The following is a 24,961-nucleotide window of genomic DNA, read 5'->3' as shown; positions in this document are numbered from 1 at the left end:
AGTTTCACAACATTTTGATCAATACAATTAAATTTGGAATCTGGACTAGAAAGGTGTCATTAGATGAATAAGCTAGTACAAATTGAGCAAGAACCTGAACCATCTGTAGCTAAGCTAGTCTGTAACATGTTTTTGAGACTCATGGTAGCTCTTTTTCTAGAAAACCAGAGAAAATTCTATCCAGCAAGTAGAATTTGGTGTTTGATTTTTATCATTTGTCTGATACAGAAGAATGTGTGAGGTTCCTGTGGAAGTGTTTCTGTGGTTAAGCTGTTAGTTTCAGCAGACACTCAAACAGCATCCTATTTCAAGAAAGAACACTAGATTCAGCTTTCTTCATTTGCAAGAACATGTGCCCCTTCCTAGAAATAAGGAAAGGTATGTTTAAAAGATATGCGTTTTCATGGTGGAGTAGGGATACTATTTTAATTATTAAATAGGTTCATTGCAGTTAAGAAACTTGTTAACCACAGTAATGGTCATCTGGACTCCTAACTGGAGCCTAGGGCTCAGAGGCTAAATATGGTCAGATATATTTATCTGCTGCTTTTGTCAGATAAGCTGTAATTACTATTTTCTTGTGCTGTTATGGTGAAGAGGGCCTGTTTCCTCTGACTTCAGAGTAGTTCTTGTAGCAGAAACCTGTAACATTTTTGGTGATTCCAGTAATATAGTTGTGGATCTGGAGAGAAAAATCATGTCCCTGTGCTTGTGAGTAGCTTCCAAAGATTTTGCAATTTACTTTCTTTCACATAATCTTACCTGCATAGCGAAGAGGCTTGTGTTTTGAATGATGCTGGGGATGTGTTTGACTACAAACCAAGCTGACAGAGTTTGTTTGGCGGAGGGGAAGGAATGTGTAAAACAAAAACAAAAAAACAAGCCAACAAACCCACCAAACAAACACACCTCCCCCCCCAAACAAACAAACTACACCCCCCCACACCAAAACAAACAAACAAAAATCCCCCCAAAACCCACTCCACAATAAAAAAATAAAACTGAACAAAATACCCCTAGAAACCAAACAAAGCCCACAACAAACAACCCTACAATTTTCTTTACAGCCTATTTAAGAAGACCTTTCATTCTTGGCTGCTAGTCTAATAGTTTGAGTTGGATGGGTAAGGTGGTAAGTTGGTGAAATGTTAATGCACAAGCTAGTGTTAGAAAGCAGTGAATGTTGCCTGTTCTGTCTGTTGGGGTTTCCACTTAATGCTTATTGCCATTCCACGGAGAGATCTGGTGAAGGTGATCTATATGGATGAATTAACTGTACTCAGGGTTGGACTCCGATTAGTCTCTCTGAGATTCCGGTTGCCAAATAAAGGCTTTTTCTATTTAGTTGTCCTACTTCAGGATCTTCTGTTTTGGGTAGTACTTGTGTGTAAAAAATGAAGCATGCTTTTGGGAAAAACTGTGTGCTGAAAGCTTGACACTGTAGAGTAAGTAGGTGACTTCTCAACTGTCCTTATGTCTTCTACTTCCTTTTACACAGGGATGTGGTTTTTTTAAGGTAGGCTAGAGGAAAGCAGATCTTTGTCTTTTCTTCATTAAAGTTTTTACCTTAATCTATACTAAATTTTTATTTCTAGTATGGCTGGTTTTATAAAATGCCTAAACTTAGCAGATAGTCATGATGCTTTAATTTATTTTTTTTTCAGAACTAGTTTGTTTGCTGCAGTTGTTCACCTGAGGCTTGATTTAATTCTTGCTTGACTTTTATGAAAGCGAAGTTCTTACCTTGTCAGGAAAAGAGTAGATGATTATCAAGTGTGTCTTTTTTTTTTTTTTTTAATTTGACATTAACCTTAAAACTCAAAGCTGTACCTCTGCAAGGTACAGGGATAAAATCACCTTAATGGGTTGAACTGTTTGCTGCTGGCCATTTAAGTGAGCAAGTGTAACTTTTGTGTGGCTGTAATCTAAATAGGATTATTGAAATGATGATGTTTAATAACAAAACATAGCCTTTGCATCCACAGCACTGTTGTGATGAGGTAATTTCCAGTGTCCCACAAAATGGTTTTACCTGTGAAGTTGTGGGGAATATGCAAGGGCAGTAAATTGGTTTGGGCTTGGGGGAGAAAAGCTTGACATCATCTTCACTTCATGTGTGTTCTGCTCTATACTTGGCTAATCACATTCTTAACCCAATTAGCGTTTCTTTCCATTAACCAAAAGGAATCTGTTTCACACTGGCTGCAGATACAGAGGAAGAATTTTGGATAAAAGCTGCTTTTGTACTGTGAGATGATAATGTTATTTACAGATGCCAAATAAATGTTAGAAGGCATATCAAGGTGGGATTGCTGGAAGTTCTCGGATCTTAGCTCCAGTATTTCCTCACCTTCCACTGCTTAAAATTTATTGTTGACACTGAAGACTTCGATTCTGCACAAATCAGAACTTACTAATATATATTTTTTTAAAAAAATCTTCTGTGTAAAAAAAAAAAAAACAAAAAGAAAAACACAAACAAGCCCCAAACCTAAAATCAATGTGTGGGAATAAAAAAATGTTCTGTAGATGTTAAGTTTTGTAGATAAGTCTTCACTCTTTAAGTAGATACAGACCTTGACTCTGAGCCCAGAGACATTTATGCTTTGTGTGTGGCCTATCCTGAACCTCTTGGAGAGAGACTTTATACTGAGACTAAGATTTTTCTGGAAAATCATGTACGCCATTTGCACAAGGTAACCTATACGTTTACTGATATACATGCAGGTACTGTGTGACCTTTTTTGACTTCAGGGGAGGGGTTTGTTTGTTATGGAAATCACAGATAACAGTTCCAGAGACACTGTGTATATATATCTTTATCTGATCTATGCAACACAAATATGACACAACACAATGTAGACAGATAACTGTCTACATACAACAAAAAAGAACTTTATTTTTAAGCCAACAATTATGATTTCTATAAAAATGTTCTTTGGCTCTTAAGTTCTTCCTTTTCTGTTGAATGCTTATAATCAAACAAGTTATGGAAGTGTCTTCATTTTCTGAATGTGCTGTAGTTTGGCATTAGCCTTCTGTTATGGCATAAAAGTATCTACTCTAGTGTCTGGGAAACTGTATATATTCTACTAAAGAAGACTTCTAAAATAAATGGGAAATAACAAAAATGCCTGGGAGGAAGTAATGACAACTGATTTATTATGCCAAATAACAATACCTGTATCCCTGTATAGCTGTGAGTTAGCTGATGACATAGAAGTTAAGACAGCTAATTTAAACAGAATCATGATTCATCATGTTGAATATGTAAGATAAATTAGCAGTCTCCTACTTCAGTAAAAAGAGAAGTAGATTTAACAAAGACGTCCATCTGCCTTTGTATAGGGAATGAAGAATTGCAGACTCTGGGTAGTACAGCTGACTGGCTTGATGATGGTTTTTTGAGCTTAGGGAATTGTGTATTTGAGAAGATAGGGTGGGGCATCTTAATTGGTAGTTCCACTGGTTGCAGAGAGGATACCTCTGATACATTGATAGGCTAAATCAGTTCACTGAACTGGCAGACAGCTTGGCCAGAAAAGTTTCTCTTCATTTATTTGGTGAGCTGACTGAGCTTGCTTAGGATAACCAGACAGTTACCAACACAGTAGAAGCTGTGGGAAATAGTGGAAATTGGCTATCCACGATTGTCTCTTGAAATAACATTGAAAAACCTTTGGTAAATTCATACTGCAAAGGGAAGCACTCCAGATTCTGTTTTGCCTACTATTTTTAGTCCTTTACATTATTTTTGCATGGGTTTCTTTGCTTCTTGAGCCAAAATTTTAAAAATTAAACACTCAAGAGAATTATAGTTGAATTCCTAGGATCTCATCCTCCTTTACTAATCCTAACAGTTTAAATTGTTGAACTTATTACTTTGAAGTATGAATATATTTTGAGAAGTTCAGTGCATCAGCAATTTCAATGATGATTCACTTAAATTCCAAAAGATTTGGGCCCAAGTTTACAGATCTTCAGACATGTTTACATTTGCACATATCTGCACTGTGTTAAACTAGTTTTATTCCAGGGTTCTTGGTAAGTATAAGGGCTTACCTAACCAATAAGGCATACAGGTTTTAAGCAGTAATAGTTGGGCAACTCCTTCAGTGTGCATGTGGCTGCATGAATTTAAAATTCATCTGTGTCAGTGAAGGAAGAGTTATGCAAGTTATCTCACCAGTATGATGTGAGATTGAGCCATGCTTATTCAAGCCAGTATTTCTATAAGGATGAATAGAAAATGATACATTACAAAGATTGTTTGGTCATTCTGTGATTGTTCTTTTTAAATGCGAAATAAAGCAACTTCAGGTGTTGTAGCTGGCTTACCAAGACTTTGTAGTCCAAAGATTGGTTAGTTTTCTGGTCACTGCAATGTTATTTTTAGACTGGTTAAAGCTTAGGTGTAGTCATAATTTTGAATATGGGATCATTTTTCTGAAATTATAATCCTGTTGTAACTTTCTGTGCATGCTATGTTCACACTAATTTTGGTGTGTGTGTGTGGTGTGTGTGTGTGTCTTCCTTCACAGAGAGTTCTGGAAGCAGAAGAACAAGTACTGGTTATGTATCACAGATACTGGGAAGAGTATAGCAAAGGGGCAGACTATATGGACTGTTTATACAGGTAAGTTTTGCCAATGAGTTGTTAAACTTCTGGAATTATCTATGCAGCCTGAGTCGAAGAATGTTGCTTAAGGTGAGCAATAGCTGAATACGCCCCAGGTCAGTTTTGGAGACAGTACAGTTAATGGCAGCAGGACAACAGAAAAAAGGAGTAATGCTCCAGCAGGCTTTCCTGTGTGCTGCTCCTTACCACTGAAGTAATTACTTAAGACAATTCCTACTGCTTTTTCATTACTAATACATCCTAGGTCCGCTGTTTCTAATATTGCAGCACCAAATATGTTGGTACTAATCAACCCTGTAGTGAAGTAGCTCATAACCTTAGGTGGTGTTCTATCAGGATGGCATTACACTGAAGTGTCCAGTTGAGCCAGCATGGTTTGTTTCAAAGCTTAGCCACATAGCTCGGCACAACCACAGCTTTCTCTTCCAGAAGAGCCTGTACTCTTTGGGTCCATTCTTTTCAGGAGAATGAACCTGCAGGGATTGGAGAGGGAATAAAAATTCTCCTTATTTCTTTTCTGAGAACTTCATAAACCAGTAGACTGTATACGGGCAATCAGTTTTATTGAGGGTTTTTTGTATTTTAGTTAGCAATTTACAGTCAAGCCTAGAAAGAAAAACACAACTAACCCCTGTTATTTTTATACATCTACGGTTTCCTGAATTGTGAGCATGTTTTGTTGCTACTAGTAATAGCTTAAACACATAAAACTCATCCATTCATGAGCTGCTAGATTAACTACAGTGATGTGGCTTTGGATTTACTAGAATTTGGATTTTAATTCCACTCTGACAGTAGATTGAACATTCCAGCATCCGCTATGCATGTGATACCCAGCAGGCCAATATAACTTACGAGGCACTGTTAATATTGTACTTACAGGATGGGATGCTGTGAGGATTTACAAAGGATTTCAAGGCCTTTACTATTAAGTTAGGAGATACATGTGTGGTCTTGTAGAATCGCTGAAATTTTCAGTCACAGTCTGGGAACAGATTTGATGGAGTCCATCCCAGGCTTGCAAATTTTAGTCCCATAATGTGTCACTGACTTAACTGGAATGCTGATATGGAGTGGGGGGTGGCAGGGGAAGTCCTGTTTAATGTGTACAAGTGTCACTGATTCTAGTTTGTGTCATTTTTTGAGCAATTGAGTGCCTCTGGTCATAAACCAATAACTTAAAATACTCCTCCAGCAGGTGTGAACCTGATTTTTTGTTTTATTTTTAAACAAGCTAGGGCATTTTTTTACAGACACTTATTATGCACATGAACCAACCTGTACATGTATGTGAGCTCAGTAGAGTGGCATTCAGCCACCAGTGAAGCCAAGTTCTCAAACTGAACTTCTTTATTTCATGCCAGCTCTGCCCATTCTGAATCTCTTTTTTTCTGCTTAACATGTGGTGTTTTAGTCCAGAAAACGTACTTGTTAGATGTTCTGTTAGAAATATTTTTACTGCAAAGTTATATCTCCTCTGAGTTTTGTCATAGACTATCTCTTAAAAGTTACTGAAGGGTATGATGGTGGAAGTATGCTGTTTCTTAGCAGTAATAAAACATATATTTTAATGAGAACTAAAAGATCCTCTTACATGAAGGCAAGAAATAATTCCATGCTTAAATAGTAGTCATAACTTTCATGAATTGGACATACTTCTTTGTGGGGTTCTTTGGATTTTTTTTGAGGCAATGTGCTGAGTTAAAGGACTTCTGAAGACTGTAAGATGTTGCTCTGTTTTTTATAAAGCAGTTGGGGTTCTTCTCTTACTTGCATGCCTGTTCTGAAAAGAGTACTGTAAGTTAAGTCAACTCTGCTGCATCCCAGGGTCTAAGCATAGTGGTTCTGCTGCTTTTAGTACAGGTCTTTTGAAGTCACCACTGCATGTTTTTCTCAAAATATTCTTTAAATAAAGAAGGTGTGAGCAAAGCTCTGAAGGTCATCATCCGTTTTAGCCTTATGCTCAGAGTAGGACTAGCTTCAAAGCTAGGCCAGGTTGCTGAAGTCAAATTCTGGGCTCCTTCAAGGGTGGAATTTGCTGCCTGTGAGCAGCCTGTTTTAGTGCTTGATTACTGACATTCTAAAAAATTCCCCTGTATGTCTGTTTGGAATTTGTCATGCTGCAACTTGTGTCCATAGCTTCGCTCTTCTCTGCTCCTGTGAGAGGAGTTCATCTGATGTATGCCTCACCCTCTGTACCCTGTTACAGTGAGCTTTCTCCAGGCTCTTCCATTTGTCCAGAGGTGTTGTGTTTGAGTACTCAGAAGTGGTCGTAACATTTCAATTGTGTCCTCACAAGTGTTGAGAACAATCACCTCCCTACTTGTTGGTACACCTTCACTAATGCAGTCAAGACAATGGTTGGCTTACTGTTGGCTCTGCGAGATGCACCTGCTAATTTAGTGTCCTCTCATGAGGAGCACTGTTCATAACTGGTCCCTGGATAGATTTAGCCCCACTGACCATATGAATGCACATGGAAATTATTGAAAACATCAATACAGTTGCTAATTCTTGTTACATGGAAATGCATCCATCTATAATTTTATAGTCACATGGTGGCATACCCATTCTGTAGCTTGCCAAGCAGTTTAATTGTGCAAGTGGCATGTTGAAGGAATTCTTAAAAACCAAACTGAATGCTCCTTACAATGAACTGCAATAATTAGTCCTAGCTAATTAGTTACAGGACTTTTTTTTTAATGGCCTCCTATACAAAAGAAGAATGAATGATATTGCCACATAGGGTTTTTATCCATTCCTCTGCCCACAAGCACTTCCAGTGGCCTGTGAAAATCTGCAGGGTTCCCTGTAGATTCTGGAAGCAATTTCCTCAGCACTTGGTTTATTCCTGTATACTGTTTTGCTAGGCTTACATACAATTTTGGGGATCAATATAGCAGTCTGACTGTGTATGTAGAAGGGGGTGGGGGAGGGAGGAAAAAAAAAGTGATTGCCCAAAAGTTTCCTCTCAATCTTTGGAGAGTTGCCAGATAAGTAAAAAATTGAATAGAGGGAGTATCCCCTCTTTGCTTGGTGTGGTAGTTCTAGAAATATATATAATTAAGTGTGGTGTTGTGTGATGTCACATCATGGATGGGCAGACACTTAAAGGAGGTAAATTCTTTTAGCTTCATCATGGAGAACATAAGATAACAACCAGGAGCTGACTCGAGAAAGGTGCACTTGTAGGTTCATTACATTCACACTAAACTACACAATTCCTATTTTGCCAACACTGTAATTCAAACTCCTAAACCCAAATAAAACATTACAAGAAAAAAAAAATCCATCTGATCCCTGTGAGAAGGCTTTGCACAGTCTGTCCCACAAGGACACTGTGGGATACTGAGCTGCGGGAACATTGCTTTGGGAATGTGGTCACTGTGTCCAGAATAATTTGCGGAGTTGGCCTTGGTTGATCTAAAAGTATCAAATACATGGAAGCTACCAGGTAACCTGTCCCCCAATAATTAGCTACCCTTCAAGTTTTCAAATTAGTTCCTACAATTTTGTTGTGCTGGGTTTTTTTCTAAGTTTCTTGCACAAGAACTTACCCTTTTATGTTGCTGAATTATCAAGTCCTTTATATCTGAAAAAAAATGACCACAAAAAATATTAATGTACCACCACTTTTCCAGTGTTTATATGGAGCAGTGTATTCAGTGTTCTGCTGTAAAATAGGTATTTGTTTTGAATGAGTATTGTAATACTCTTCTGAATTCCAAGCTTTTAAACTTCTTTCTGGAGTAGAAGCTTGGTTGGTTGTGTTTTGATGTTTGGGTACTGAAACAGGTATTGCTTTGCTAATACCATGGAAAGAAATAAGCCTCAATTTTCTCATCTTGTTTGCCATTTTCCATGTCAGTAGGGCATAAACCTGCACAGGTACACTCTCAGGTAATGGGACCTGAGCTGTGTGAAATGGTATTTCTAACTTTCACTGAAAGTTCTGTCTGAATAGTAGTAAGAGTCTGTGGGTAATTTCTGGTGTTACCAATTCATACCCTTGATTCCACAGTAAGTTACAGGTGAACCTTATGGATTGTCTTTTGAAAGTAAGAAATACAGGTGCAGTATTTGAAGTAGTTATTAAAGGGGAAAAGTGGTTTATGACTTCAATGGAGAAGCTGATTTGAGATTATACTATTTCTATGCCTCTTACTTGTGTTTAGTTCTGGAAGTTGGTAGTAAGAGTAGCTGAAGGAGAGAGGAAATGTGGCCAGGTTTGGTTTTGAGGCAGAGCGTGGTGATGCTGTGGCCATGAGTGGTTCTGCCTGCCCACTTCTTGCCAACCCCTTTTTGCCTGAATCAGGTAGGTCTCTGCAGGGGTACCAAATCTAGGTTAAACTTGTTTATTTACTTGTGGCTACCTTAGTTTTAGGATGGATCAGTTGCTCAATATGGATTTGTTGAGAAGGGTGTTCATGAGGAGAGCACAGGGCTTTTCCTTTTCAGCAAGCTTAACAGGAAAAAGCAGAATGGCAACTGCTGGCTTTGTTCACATGGCAGAGCTGTGGGGGGAACATCCTCCCCTGCATGCCTGCTTGTGGCTTGTGCACCAGCTATTCTGGATGTCCACACAAGTTCTGTATGAAATGGTGAGCCTGTAACCGCCTACGCATGCCTACATTTACAATTTGTGATGGTTATTGATGGTAGCAGAGCAGTTTGCTTTACTCTGTAAGAATCTGAAGTCTGGAAGTAGGTTAGACCACTGTATTCCAGCTTGTCACTTCTGCACTATCACAAATCTTCCCTCTTTGGGCTCTGAATTCTTTCAATTTCATAGGTATCCATAGTGTGTTTCTCTTTTTCTTATTCACTTGTCATTTGCCTTCCTGCCCAATGGGTTCAGATACGTGGTGCAGCTCCTGAAGCCTGAATCTCTTGAAGCACTTCAGTTGTTTGGCTTTCTGGTGTCTGAAGCTGGACATCTCAAAACTGCTACACAAAAACAACAAAACCATTCAATTACCCCATTTAAGCACTGACATAACAAATACTATAAGTGTAGTTATGGAAGATACTAGATTTTTTCCTCATTATTTGGGAAAGAGAATGAGAATGCTTCAGTTAAAAAAATGTTATTGTATTTTTTTAAGGGAATACTGAGAATTAAAGGGGACATTTCGTTGTGTCCCACAAGGAAAACATGTTCTGTTCTTTATAAAAACTGTGCATATGATAGTAAGTACTAACAACCATTTATAATATTTCTTCTTTACTACTGTTAAGTAAAAGAATTTCTGCAAATTCTTTTCTTAGCTTTAAAATTTGTAGTACAGCTGTTTGCTGGTTACCATGACCTGAGTAATGGATCATAGCTGACAAAATTTTGCCCCGTTATTTTTGTGTTTTAGCCTGAGAGAAATGCAAAATAATAAACAGTACAGATAAAAATAAATTTTACTGAAAAATATCTGATACTCAAAGATGTTATTCCATCATTACAGTGATAGTAGTTTATTTTTAATATGAGTTGTCTTGGAATTTAGCAGTTACTTTGCGTGTACGAGTAACGTGGCAATGTATGTTGAAATGTTGGCATCTTACACAAGTATATTGTACACTAAGAAGATGCTGTGTGGAGAGCAGGATCCTGTTGGAGATCTTAATTATGAACCCTAAACTCTTTTAATAGGATGTAAGGTCTATTAATTGGGAGTCATTAATATTTTAAGAATTTCCTACAAATAGCAATTGTTTTGCTTAAAAGAGTTTCTTTTGTGATGTGGAAGACATTACACAATTCCAAATTTATTAAGAAAATAAGAAAAAAGCTTAAATTTTGCCTGTTTTGATTAGATTATTGCTATTTCTATAGGTACCTCAACACACAGTTTATTAAGAAGAACAAATTGACTGAAGCTGACCTTCAGTATGGTTATGGAGGGGTGGATATGAACGAACCATTGATGGAAATAGGAGAGGTAGGTATCTGAAAGCGGGAGTGTTTCAGAAGTGGTGTAAGTTCAGCTTTGTCTTTAAATTTTGACCTTTTCTGTCGCAGAATCTGAGGTAAATACAGTAGAAGTTGTAAGCACAAAATGTTTCGTAAAATGAGATTATAGCTTTGATGGAGAAAAATACGACTTCCCAGCAGTTGTTCCTAGGATGGTACATCCTTAACTTCGTCATTTGGGCAGGTTGTGGGGAGGGTCAAGATTCTTAAACTGTAGCTCTCAGTCTTTGTTTTTTGATGATGTTTGGATGATGATGTCTGGAATTCTACCAACGAGTTTTTCATTATCTCACTCTCCAGGACTCCTTCCACTTCTCTCTACTAAACACTACCTGTTATCTGTAGTAGTGGGAGGTAAATTTTGGATCTTGAGACAGTGAAGTTAATCTCTGTTCATTACTGGTGTAAGATTAGGTTCATGGCAGTTACTCCTTTGCCTTGAAAAGGAATGCAGGCTTGAGTCTTACACTCAAGTGGTTTAATGCATTAAATTGCGCCACTATTTTTGATGAATTAATTGCCCCAAAAATAAAAGTAGTTCAAATTTCTTGACCTACCAGGAACTTGCCAAGTTTATTCAGTTTTTTCTGAGACCATTTTCTGTTTCGTGTTCTTGTTCAGGATTTGATCTTTTATTCTTTGGATTGCACTAGGGGCTTTCATCTATGTTGTTCATCACTTTAGAATGGAGGGAATTACTGTTTGCCCCTTTTTTAGATGAAAGATGATCTGTCCTTTATGTACCCAAGAACAAATGTGCTTTTTTTTGTATGTATGAATTTCTTCAGTCTCAGCATGAATTTACAGAAATAGTGCCCAATATCTATAGAAGCAGAACTGTTTTCTCTATGTACTGAAGTTTGTCTCAGCATCGCTTCTGTGTGTTAATGAAACTTTGGAAGCTCTTCAGTAATCTTAAGCAAGTACATGCTTGCTTAGTTCTCCTGGGGGGTGTAACAGGAGGTACATACAAGAGACTGGAGGTGCATATCTGATGTGTATGGGCATGGCTTCAAACAGTTTATCATCCCGATAAGCTTTCCAGACATTCAGTAATTGTACTAGGAAGAATACAGGATGAGATCAGTTGATGAAGCTTGTCTGCCAGTGCTTGCAAGAGACTGATTTTTTTTTTTCCCCATATGCTATGAATGCATTGTGAAGAATACTGCTTTTTTTGAGTTGAGCTCCCATCACTAATTTCAGACTTCTGATTTTTCAGTGGTTGTATGGGAGCCCTGAGCTGGAAGGTAGTTAAGATGTTATATGTCTGTTTCCCCCATCATGGGGCAGCAGTTTCTGGAAAATGAAGGAAACTGCTGTATTGTTGATCTAGGTGGAGAAGCAAGATCAGTCCCTCTCTCCAATGAGAAAAAAGTCTCTTGAACTAATACATCAAGTTGCTGGATTTACCTTTCTGTAGTTAACTTGACAAGAAAATTCCAACAGGCAACTTGAAGCTATTTTAGATCAGTAGATCATATGTGGGAGGGACCATGTGCATTTCAGAGACCACATTGCAGGAGAGTCACCTGAGGTCATCCCCTTTGCTTCATAGTCACATAATGTGTCAGTCCTTTTTTTATTCTCCACAACTAGCTTCTTTCAGCGTTCTCTGCTGGGTGAGTTCCTAATGTCTTAGGAAAACTTAGCTTTAACTATTCTACTGCTACTCCTCACAAGTCAAGACAGTGAAAATTGATCCCAAGACAACTTTGATTTCAAAGTGTTACCTGTCTCTTGATTATTAAGCAAACTGTTACCTCTTCTTTTTACCTGCTTATGATGTCATTGGGTCAGCTTTATCTCCCAGACTTGCTTATTTTTAGTAATGGTGTCTGCAACACATTGGAACACATCAGGCAGAAGAGTTTGTTACATATTACAGTGCAGATATTGTGTTTATATGTACACTCAAACCTGCCCTCATAGCCAACATGTTTATCATCCTTATATGCATTTGAGAATCCTTGATAGAATGGAACCAAAGAATACATCAGTCCTGCTGGATGTGTGGGAAGCATGCACTCAGACACTGTCTGACTAGAAATCCTGACACTGCTGATGTACAGATCTCTGTTACCTATCTGAATGCAGTCAGGTCATCTAGAAGAAAAAATTTATTAATATATTGGTAAATTGGGGTGTGGCAAAGAAAAGCATTTTAAAGGGAGAAAGAAGAGGGTAGCTAATAATTCAATTTTTAAAATTCTGACCAGGGAATTGTATCATCTTTGGTTCTGTTTTGGTGGTTGGTTTTGTGGGGTTTTTATTGATGTAACCTTGTCTTGTGTCCTGACAGCTAGCTCTTGATATGTGGAGAAAACTAATGATTGAGCCTCTGCAGGCCATCCTTATTCGGATGCTCCTCCGAGAAATAAAAAAGTGAGTGCTTCATTATTTTTTTACTTTTACACAACGTAGAGGTATTGTACTTTTTTACTTTGAACAGTCTTGGGACTTTTTGCCTAGATTTTTTTATTTTGTTTTTTGAAGGTGGCTTCTCACCTGATGATGATGTTCAATCAGCTTTCTCATTGTGGCCACATACTTACGGTTTTCGTGTGTAGAAAAAGACTCTGAAAAGAAAAAATCATTAATTCACTGTAGCCCCAAGGTAGTGACCTTTTCTGTTTCAGCAGCCCTTCTTATCAGTGGAGTTGGGGAGTAGTTAGGATAATTCTCCAGGTCCCCTAGGGTGCCTTTCACTGTTTTTTCCACCTGGTGACTGTGTATGGCTTCTGTGCTGTCAGTAAACCTAAGGACCAGGACTTATTTAAGGATTGGCAAAGCCAGAAAAGCTGTGTGGCTTTGCCTGAGACTCCAAACAAATCTTGCTTATCTTCCAGGTAGACTAAGCTTCTGGGTTTCTATTGTTCTGATGAGTGACTTACATTCTTGGTGCTTTACTTGAATGAAATGGCAATTTTTTCTTTTTAAACTTTGAGGAAATTTGTTTTGTTTCTCTACCTCTGTTACTTTTAAACTAAACTAAGACCCTGGCAGTTACAGGACTCAAAGCTTTTTAAGCTTCGATTCAAAACCTTTATACTATTTGTCTCCTAAAGGATCTTTTTATTTATGAATAAACAGAAATTGTGTGTAGTTGTTAGTTCTGTAAGCCTCTACACTTTTAATACTGGATAGGCTGGCTCTGGAGTTGCCTAATAACCAGGTTATTGGGTTTAAGTGGCTGTGTGCCTGACTCAGGTGCCCAGGCTAGTGTAGGTAAACCGAAAAAGTTGAGGCAATTTGGCTTATTGAGGTGCCTTGGACATGCACATGGTCAGCCAAAAGTTATATTTATAAGGCATTAGGAAACTAATGGTAGTGTATTAATTTTCTTTTCCTACCTGAATTAATTTTTTGATGACTTAAGTAACTGACATGATGTCCCTCTCTGGTGTTTCTGAAGCCAGGAATTATTTACTTCCTGGCAGTTGATGAACCGTGGTTCCTTTGTAACCAGTGCAAATACTGCTTTGTCCATGTTTACTGTAGCAATGCATTTTTACTAAATGAAGATAGAAGATTCTCTAATTCATGGTGAAGAAAATCTGCTTTGTAACATTAAGCAGAATGACATTGAAGACTCATGTTAGTCAATCCTTGTATGTCACTGGTGGGTGGGAGTGGAAGTCTGTGTTCAAACCTTTTTTCAACAGATATCTGATGCCTCATGGTACGTATTTACCTCAAGGCTTACTGCAGACCTCAAGGGTATTTAGATTAAGACTATCACTGGCTCCCTGGGGCGTTAGATCTTGAGGCTGTAACAAGTTGATGTTGTTTGTTATTAAACCATTTTGAAAGTGTTAAATAAAACTTGTTGTTGTCTCTAATGATTGGGTCTGTACTTTTTTTTCCATCTGCTGTTAAGGATTCTTCTGTGTGATCTCAAACAAATGAATTCAATTCTTGTTTCTCAAAACATACATCTAAATTTATATTTAGTTAGTTCTAGTCACTTTGTGATCTGCCTATTGTGGAGTGAACTACATAAGAGAAAATTTACTCTAGTTCATTCTTCCTGGTATCATGAATTATTTGGCTTGCTATGGTTACTCTGAAACAGCTGTTAAATGTCCTTTAGCATTGAGTTTCAGCAGCTCAGGGATTAAACAATAGCTTTGAACAAATGGATATCAATAAGGTACATCTGTCAAAGGTAAAAGAATGTGCATGGGAAAATTATAACCTAGAAAATATATTAAAATTACTAATATACATATATACTTAAGAAGGCATTTAATCAAGAGACTTCTTAGTGTAGAACTTAAGTGTGTGTGTAGTTCAATTATTAAAATATTTTTAAAAATACAAAATTTAAGTAGAATCGACAGTTGAACTTCTTATAATCGGAAGATTTTGCATAGTATACAAAAATATGTGGAGTTGATAACCACCATTTTGGTGAACTGGTGTTAATATAAAAATACATTTATTACTGTATGGGAAAAGGCAGGTGGAGCAGAGCCACAGATTTTGCTTTCAGGTTTCATTTTATCAATGTATTTAATTGAAATTTTAAAAAAGCTGTGACAAATTTTATGCACATCAACTTTTAGCTATTAACTTGTGCAATACACTGTGCATTACAACTAACAAACCTTTTTGGTATATGAAAAAAATACAAGTAGCAATTTGTGGTTCATCTGAACAAGATGACTAAATTGATCAAAGAGTTTTAATGCCAAAATGGATTAGGCTGTGCCCTACTACCTTTCTTGTGCCAAATTTGGTGCTTCTCTAGTCGTTTAGTGAACCACCTCAAGCTCTAGTATGACAGAAAAACATGTTGGCTAATATTTCTCCCAATTGGCATGAGTCAGTTCAGCAAAGAATTAGATGAGTGCCCAAGCAACACAAGAGAGAGAGGCCCGTGACTGAACAGAAGGGAGCAGGATTAGCCCCCTTGAACAGCAGAGAATTGTTAAATCACTTAAACCTGTCTTGTCTGACTGCACTCCTCTTTATATAGAGTTCTGAATATAACACACTTTCTTCCCCCTCCCTCTAGCCCAAGCACTCCTCCTACAAGGCAAGCTGAATATCAACTTAAGCATTTTTGTTTCAACACAACAGGAAGCCGACAAGATCTCGAATTGTGAGAAAATTCATCTATGAAATTCTTAAACAGAAATAATTTGGAAATTACTCAGGTGCTATCTCAAATGACAGTGTGATTAGACTAACCAGGAGAGGCTTCACTACTAAATATAACTAACACTTTTTCTAACTAACTGAACCTATTCTCGAAGTTCATATATTATTTATACCATTTGTTTGAAAGGAAAGCTATTGGAAGTTAATTACCCTTAAAAGTGTTCCAAGCAGGCTTTTCTAGTTCACAGTGAATTCTGCAATTAATTGGTCTTGATAGGCCATTGGTCTCACACAGGAGAGCACATCTTTTGAATGATGGAATCTTCTTTTAATGACTATAGTATTATTGTACATTAAATTGTCCTATGGGACTGTAGAAGGACACTGTATGATACACATTAAACTTCCACTGTTAGTTTTAGTCTTCAGATAGAAACAATAGCCCAAAATCCTTGAATTCATTTGTTGTAGTTTTCTCCATTTCTTTTGAAAAAAAGAAACTGCAGCAGCAGAATTAGTGGAACTTGTGTTCCTAATGGTTTGTCTTTGTCTAGATTCCCTCCCAATCATAATTCCCTTCTAGTCTCACAGGATCTCCTGTGATATCTCTGTGCTTCAAACTGAGAGGTAGCTACTCTGTAGCCATATGTTTCCGCCTTACTTGCTGACTGCTGCCAAGAAGGAAAATCTACACTTTATAATAGAGTTCCACCTTGGTGGGGTTTCAAATTTCTCTCATTTTAATTTCATAGCTACTCTTATTACTAACACTTTAATGAAAATAGTTCTTGAAACTTCCAACAAGTTTTGTTGAAACTAGCCATTTGCATTACAGGTTTGTGGGAGCAGAATGCTATTGCTGTAAATCAAAACCTGAAGATGCTGCCAAAGGGTCATCTATCACACTATCAAAGTGTGATAGTTTTGTGAGATGGTATTTATCTTGGAAATAGTGTAGCTTTTCAGACAGAACTACATTATAAACTTCATCATGGGCCTGACACTGTTTTGTTGTACATATATAATACCCACTGAGGAAACCTATGCAAAGCTACTAAAAAATTCTGTACATTTGGGTGGGGGGGAAATAAGGAACGTGGGCATCTGTTTAAATAAGTAAATAAATGCATACACGATCCTGGCAGTTGTTCTAAACTTGTCACTTGATTGGCAGCTGCATCCTCACTGCCTCTGTATTCCCAAGTGGGTTCAAACTCTATATCGTTGCTGTGTCCTACTTGCCACAAAAAAGGCAGGCAAGGCTGGTCCCATATTGTGTTCCCTTTCGTCTATCGCCTTCATGCCATCTGGATGCTGCTTCAAAAGCCTGTCTGCTCCCTTGCAGCTCTTCCATGGACCATATTAACTCCTCTACTTTTGCAGCTTTTTTTCCTAATGATACATTGACCTTCAGATCCCCTGGACCTGGCCTTTGCTGCTCTTGCTGCATCAGTGTGGGCTAAGGTCTATGAACTGAGCAGAAGGGAGCTGGGTCTTCACCTATTACTACAGTAATGCTTCTTGTGTTTGTGTCATCAGTATCTCTCCAGGTCCAGAACCCTGTGTGCTAGAGATCAACTGGACTATGTCTTGGCATAGCCCCACTGTGTGATGTGCTGGACTACTAGTTATGTAGCTTACTTCACTCTGGAATACGGTGCTGTGTGCACAGGCTGCATGCATCCTGCAGCTCACCATGGGCTTGGACCCCATCAGGATGGAGCTGTGTCCAGCTCTTTGCTTTCTGTGACATGCTGCTGCCTGTGCCATCGTATACCCAGACCTAGCAGAGAGATGTTGACGAGAATGCAGGCTGTGATTGCTTGTACCCAAACCCAGATTTACTCTACTGGTTTAGCTACCAGAACCAGAGGAAACCTCCCTGTCCCCCACAGGATAAAAAAAAAAATATCAGACATCCCTGTTGGCACAGTTACCCATTAGGTCAGCTCATTTGTAGCAGGTGACCAAGCATGCAGTGACTGCTTATCATCTGTTAGAGAGCTAGTTCTTTCCACCTGTTATCAGCTTAAGTTTTTGGGTCTTAGGATCCAGTAGTGTTTAAAATCAGTGCACATAATTAACAGTGTCATGAACATACAACTGTGGTCTGGTGTATGTAATACAAGGACTGCTGATGAGGCTGTCCTGATAAACCTCCCTAGCTCTTGGGTATCTGGAGTCCAAAATTAATGGAATTGGCAAAATTATTTCTTCCCTATTCTCTCCCATCATATGTTAACTGTGTGGTAATGTTTCTGTTTGAAATATTTTTGCTGGCTTTACGTTTTTTAAAATTGCTTCTGTAAATGACTCCTGTACTGACATAGATTTCTAACAGGCCTCATTTTGTGTTTTCAGTGCAGCCTGGGTAAAGTTAAAGTTCTTATTCTGTATACAGATACATTGGGTACATGTGTATTTAAAAAAGAAAAACCTTGAAATTCCAACTGCTGCTGCTGCTTAAGTGTAAATATACTTTATAAATCATATGTTAGTCCTATTTATCACCTCAGGAGTTAAGGAATACCTTTTATTTCTTTATAAAGTATATGTGAAATGTGGTCTTTTTTAGAACAGTTCATATTTTAAGAAACTCTGCTACTTATGAGTGTGGGTCTGTTTTTTCCAGTCTTTGCAAAGGGATGAACAGTAATGTTTCTTAGCATGCAAAGCATTTGTTTTAATTACTTTTGTTTTCAGCTGAATGGGCTAAAGATAATATTTTCTTCACTTGAACATGCTCATTTGATGCTAGTCTTGACTGGAAAACATGAGGTTTTCCTTTTCCAATGTATAATTAAAAATTGTGATGATGTGCCAAATATTTGTTGTGTTGTTGTGTTTGACATCTGTGTGTTGATTAGTAGATATTCAGAAAATTAAATGTAGCATGCCTCTTGGTAGGTTGTTGGCAAAAATTTGGGGTTTTTGCAGGGGCAAGGGTGTGAAGGAAGCCTATGTGGTACAGGCTACAGATACAAGATGGAACTTACTGTAATTTGGAATACTTGCATCCTTAGCAAACACTTGGAAATTTCATGACCCGTAAATGCTTTTGAATAATTTATGAATTGCTGTCTCATCAATGTAAATATATAGGAGAGAAAGAAGAGCACATTTTTATTTTAAGATGAATCTTCAATTTTGCCAATCTAAGCAGAGGAACTTACTTGGAAGTGTTTTCATCCGATATTATTTCGTTTTACTATTAGATGAGTTACACTAGATACCTACATTCTCATGAATGTTTGCTTTGCCTATTTCAGTGATCGCTGTGGAGAAGACCCAAACCAGAAAGTAATCCATGGGGTTATTAACTCCTTTGTTCATGTTGAACAGTATAAGAAAAAATTCCCCCTAAAGGTAGATACGCATTTCTGATTTACATTTTTTATTTTTAATGTTAACTTATGTTATTTGTCCTTTAAAAAAAATTCTCCCTTTTAGTTTTATCAGGAAATTTTTGAGTGTCCTTTTCTGAATGAAACAGGGGAGTATTATAAACAAGAAGCTTCAAATTTATTGCAAGAGTCAAATTGCTCACAATACATGGAGAAGGTAAGAGATTGTTCTGTATTTGTGCAATATCTATAAATCTAATACTATCAATATACTGATGGCACGTGCGTTCCTGTGCAGTTCCCATGGTCATTCTTAGTTTAAACTTCATCAAAGTATACAACAGTGCTTTTTGGTTGTATACTTGGCTATGGTTGGACTGTCAGCTTTAAAATATTTCATAATAAATGAAAAAAAAAAAAAAAAGACAAAGCCCAAACCATGTATTGGATTGATCAGAATTGCTTCTTCATTTTCCTTTTGTTTATTGTAGCATAATATGAGAGTTTTAGCAGTGATGGTTGAAGAAGACTATATGGTAGAGTTGTTATAGACTGTTGTTTAAAATCAGATACTCTTGAGATGAATTTTCTTTTGTTCTACTTTGTGTTATATGAAGTCAAGTTGTGGTACGTTACTTGTCATTCTTAGACCTTGCTTGAGAAAGCAAAGATTTGCTACAGACTAGGAGTCAGTCCTCAGTGCTATGCTGTCTCCACTAATAAGATAGAAGGATTGAGCAGAAGGCTGTGAGATTGCTTTTAACCATAAGGAGAATAAGCTAATGGTAGTACACCTGAGGTGAAATTCAGGGACAGGCTGAATTCAGTTAAACCAAAAGAAGTGCAGAATCATTTTGTCTGTCACTAATATTCTTCAGCTGCATTACTCTCCCTAGGCTCCCCTCATATTCATGGGATCCAGGTACTTTTATGTCAGTATTCACATGACTCATTTTGCGATCATACCTGTTTCCTTCATTGAATTTATGAAGAGTTTATATTAATAGCTCAGATGTAAACCTATACCTTCTGAGCAGATGCGTGCGTATGAGCAGATGGGTTAGGAAGAGTAAAGTGATTTCTATACGGTTAGGCATTCTGGTAAAACTTTCACAGAAGGAATAAGAAGTGTGATAGGAGAAACCACGGGAGTCTGGTCACAAAGTTGAAGGGATGGAGAAATTTTGAGAAGAGTACTACTGAGTGCTGTTAGAGAGTTCAGTACTGACTGAGCCTAGTTAGTACTTGGAGTAGAAGATTATATTCAGCAACAGCCCAATTCAAATGAGCAAACTTAATTTTTCAGCATCCCAGACGAGTTCTTTTTAATCTTGGTTAAGTATTTATGTGTCTTACTCTGCATACATACACTGTTATATATACATAGCTCTCTATTGATGGTTAGTATTTCATCAGCTCTCAGTTTAAAAACTTGTCTGTAGGTTTTAGGTAGATTAAAAGATGAAGAAATGCGGTGTCGGAAATACTTGCATCCCAGCTCATATGGCAAAGTGATTCATGAATGCCAACAGAGAATGGTAGCTGATCACTTACAGTTTCTACATGCAGAATGTCACAATATTATCAGACAAGAGAAAAGAAGTGGTAAGTCTTAATGGTCACAAATATCCTAAAGTGTTTTTGGGGTGTTTTTTTAATTCATTTAGCATTGCAATTTAGTATCTGTATTCAGTGACCTTCTATGTGCTTAAACATTTTCAACAATATATATGTTACTTACGTAGAAAGCCCAATTCAACCCTGAATGATGGTTTTCTTTTACCATGTAATTCATATTCATTCTTCCACATATATAGTCAAAACTTTTTACTGTTAACAACCTTTCTTTCGGCCAATACTCTTGTCTTAGTCAGCTCAAAACCACACTTTAGTCCTGTGTCCTGTAGAATTGATCATATTTTATGCATGTGTTTTCATTTGTAAACCAATGGCTCTGTCTTTACAGATTTCTTCATCATCATTTGACAGGTCATGATTATAAAACATCTTGGCTTCTTACCATAGTGACATTTTATTGTCCTGATTTTTTGTGACCTCTCTGCCCAAATCCTTTCTACAGAAGCAGATGCTCTTATAGTAATATTCTCTGCCTGACTAAAAAAAATTTGCTTCCTGATCACTAAATGCTTCTTACTCTTGAAAGAATGCCTATACTTGCATGGAAGATGGTATTATTATGTGAAAGAAATTCTTTTTCACAAACTCAAACTGTATCTAATAATAGCATTCAGTTTCCAGAGAGTTTTGCAAAATTGATCAGAGCTTGGATCCTTTTTTTTGAAGAAAAAACATCACAAATAGCCCTACTCTTTCCTTTTTTATCTTTTGTCAGTGATCCAGTGTGTTATTTTTTTTCAAACCAGTTGGTCTTGTTTCAGTCTTTGAAAAGTTCTGTGTGAAATTATGATACTATATTAAGTGTTGATTTTTAGTGTTTCTAAGCATATTCTATAAAAATGTATCTCTGTTACAGACATGGCAAATATGTATACTCTACTTCGTGCTGTGTCAAGTGGTTTACCTCATATGATTCAGGAACTACAAAACCATATCCATGATGAGGGCCTTAGAGCAACCAGCAATCTTTCTCAGGAAAATGTGAGTGTCCTTAGGCAGCTGAAATTACCTATTTGATTAACGTTCCTGATGAAATGTTTACCCTTTTCTTTTTAGTCTATTCTGGTCTTTTTAATTTTTGTCTATATGAAATTGGTTTGGAATATTATGGATAAATTGTAACTTCTGATCAGCACACTTAGCTGTGCAACACATATCTATCCTGAGAGCTGATTGTTGTGATCTAACCAGAAACAACTACAGCTAGATACTTCTCATTGTCGTTTGTTTAATGCTGTCATGGCAAGTAGGTCCTTTTGTTCCATGTATGTATTTTTTCCTGAATTTCTCTAAGTCAGTGGCATTTGCTGTTCTGGTACATTAGGAACTGGTGATTCCATTTAGTTTAATTATATGTTATTTGTAAAGACTTGACATCCTGTCCTGATTTCAGTGTGGTGTTTTTCACTAATAGCTTTGTAGTCTCATATTTTTGTGTAATTTCTGAATATACTGTAGCATAATTATTTTACTAAAGTGTGTTACAATTTTTCAGTTCATATGTATTTAAATTAATTCCATTTTTGTTCCTCTAGCATTGCTGTTCAGAAACAAACAAACAAGCTTTCATTTGACATTGTATTTGTACATGTATACATCTTGCTGTCTAGATCTGTGCTCACTTTAGGATAGTGACTTTAGCCATCCATTGTTTCTGTCTATAATAATACATAGATACAAACTGTTGTAAATCCGCTCTTTTATTGACCATGCAGGAGTGCTTTTACTCTTCCATAACTCCTGTGTGCACACTGAAAAAGGGCTGAAGTCTTTAGTAGAATGGTTTGCTTTCAAATTATTTTGTTTGTTGAGCTTCTATCAAACTCATGGTGCCTATACAGGCAAGTGAATGCAGAGCCCCAGGGGGGATGAAAATTCACAGCCTTATGTAGACAATTTTCGCTATGTGAAATACCTACTCCACTGTGTGGATTAAGTACTTTTTCATCAAAACATTTCTAATGTGTGACTGGAGAATGCAACTGGTGCATTGCACACCCTTGCATGGCCAGCTTGTCTGCATAGGGACTAATTCTTGTTAGTCATTTCTATACAAAACGTTATGCTGAGAAGTGGCATGCTAAATTTGATCCGTAACTGTCCTATGTGGGGAAATTCAAAGGGCTCATCCCTGACTCTGAAGTCAGTGTTTAGAAGTACCAGTTTACTTTGGTAGTTTTGTGGTTTGATTTCTGTATTTACATGTTAGCATTAATGATTTTTGAAAGGGCTAAGAAATTGTTGTAGGGAATGATGAAAAAGAGTAGACAGCATGAGAGCAGTATAGACTCATATCTGTGTTTGATAGTGTGATTGTAAATGTAGTCAGAGAGTTTTTATTTCCAGAATGTGTTCAAGAACAGTGGTGTGAGAATACAACAACACAGAATCAATCCCCTTGAAGACTTACTCACTGTTCTTTTTAAATCTTAATAAAAAGAATAAATAAAAATGTATAACTAATCTAGGTATGTTCACATGTGGATAATACTGTTTTTCTCATTAACTTGCTCTCTGTTTTATCTACCTTTTTTAGATGCCAACTCAGTTTGTGGAGTCAGTTTTGGAAGTACATAGTAAATTTGTTCAACTCATCAACACAGTTTTGAATGGTGATCAACACTTTATGAGTGCCCTTGACAAGGTAACTTTTACTTACATAAAAAAAGCATTGGAAAACAAAATGCAGGAGACTCAGGCTCACCAGAATTCTTCGGGGCATCAACACATGTTCAAAGATAGAGTTCTTATGCAGTTTTTCTAGTTCAGAAAAGCAAAGGACAATCCAGTGTTAGTGGAAAAGGTATGTATAAAGGAGACCACTTTCACACTTGGGTGTGAAAACCTTTCTTTTCATCATAATTCAAAACACAAAACCAGAGCTGACCTGTTTAATGTAAATTTAAGAGCAGGTGATAAAAAGCCAAAATGTGGGGTTTGGGAAGTTTGGTAACATGTGCGTTTGAACCTGAATTTGCTTGCTGCCATAATTTTTAAACTCTGAATGCCAGTTGTATTACTTACATAGAAGCTACAAAGAATACCTGGAAACTTAAATTACTCGAGTCACTGTCACAGTAGCTAGTTCTTTCCAGCAGAGAATTGCACTTCAGGTTAAATAAGCCTATTTAGGAAAAAAGTCTTGCTACTCTTTTCTTTGAAATGCATGGATGTGAAGATACTAAGGATAACAGTTCTCATTGTTACAAATTTTAATAAGAAGTGTTGTTGTTTTTTTTTTTATTATTATTATTATTATTATTATTATTATTATTATTATTATTATTATTATTATTATTATTATTATTATTATTATTATTATTATTATTATTATATTCTGCCAAACATACCTGGGCTCTTGAGAGGCTGGGTGGCTCCTCCTCAAACAAGAAGTGCATTTTATCTAATTCAGTTGTTAATATCCCACTTGTTCCTCTGTGTCCTTGTATCTTTTTCCTAGAGAACATGCTTCCTACTTTCCTATCTATAATTCCCTGATGCAGGATGCATGCATAAATTTATTTTGCTTTTTTGTGGAATTTGCAGTATTTGGAGCTTGTAGTTAGGGATAGCCTAAACTTTGATAATTTTCAGCCCAGGTTAATCTGGAAAGACAGTGATGGAGATACCAGTAAAAATATCAGTAGTATTTACCCATCTGTATTTGTGATATTGAGAAAAAAATCCATTAGTATTTTAAAACAAAAGCTTATTTCAGTACCCTAGTGTATTTCCGTCTCAATTGCAATTCATATCATGTACCAGAAGGTGGAGTAACATGAGATTGACAGCTACACATAGGCACATAGGTACTTTTTACTTAAATAAATTCTTCACTTCAGTTATGTTTTATTATAATAAATACTTAAAATCTTTATCTGCTGTCATTTTTTCATGGTGGATATAAAAATTGCTATTGTTTACCACAGTAAAGTTTCATATTTTGTGTCAGGTTGTGCATTCCTTTCTCACAGGGGTTCTAGGGACCTGTTGCCAAATATTGGGTTGTCAGGACATTGTTACAGCAGAGATGCATGACAATTCTTGATAGTAATAACAAAAATAGATGTTCCTCTTCCACAGAAGGAATTATGATTCGTAGGAACTATGGTGATGCAGTGTTTTTGGCTCACTGTTATTTTAAAATGTTAATGTAATTGCAATAAGTAATTTAGAAACTAATCGTGATGATTTTGATGGTTTGTTTACAAGTATCAAATTCCACACTGTTCTTACCTCCTAACAGTGAAAGGATCTTTCCTTCCTTAC

At 36.9% G+C, this 24,961-nt stretch overlaps 1 protein-coding gene across 2 annotated transcripts in view; it reads left to right on the top strand.

The window, feature by feature from the left end:
- Positions 1 to 24,961, top strand: part of CUL2 (cullin 2) — a 44,475-nt gene that overhangs the window by 6,990 nt on the left and 12,524 nt on the right. For both annotated transcript variants that reach the window (XM_084260749.1, XM_084260750.1), the window contains 9 exons: positions 2,594 to 2,696; positions 4,542 to 4,636; positions 10,467 to 10,572; positions 12,907 to 12,989; positions 18,980 to 19,076; positions 19,161 to 19,271; positions 20,497 to 20,659; positions 21,549 to 21,673; positions 23,229 to 23,336. In XM_084260749.1, coding sequence (XP_084116875.1) covers positions 2,594 to 2,696; positions 4,542 to 4,636; positions 10,467 to 10,572; positions 12,907 to 12,989; positions 18,980 to 19,076; positions 19,161 to 19,271; positions 20,497 to 20,659; positions 21,549 to 21,673; positions 23,229 to 23,336 — 991 coding nt within the window. The remainder of the gene's footprint in view (positions 1 to 2,593; positions 2,697 to 4,541; positions 4,637 to 10,466; positions 10,573 to 12,906; positions 12,990 to 18,979; positions 19,077 to 19,160; positions 19,272 to 20,496; positions 20,660 to 21,548; positions 21,674 to 23,228; positions 23,337 to 24,961) is intronic.

Source organism: Gallinula chloropus (assembly GCF_964237585.1).
Source record: "Gallinula chloropus genome assembly, chromosome: 2".
NCBI lineage: Eukaryota > Metazoa > Chordata > Aves > Gruiformes > Rallidae > Gallinula > Gallinula chloropus.
Note: the sequence above shows the minus strand (reverse complement) of the source record. Positions and strands in the feature narration are given on the sequence as shown.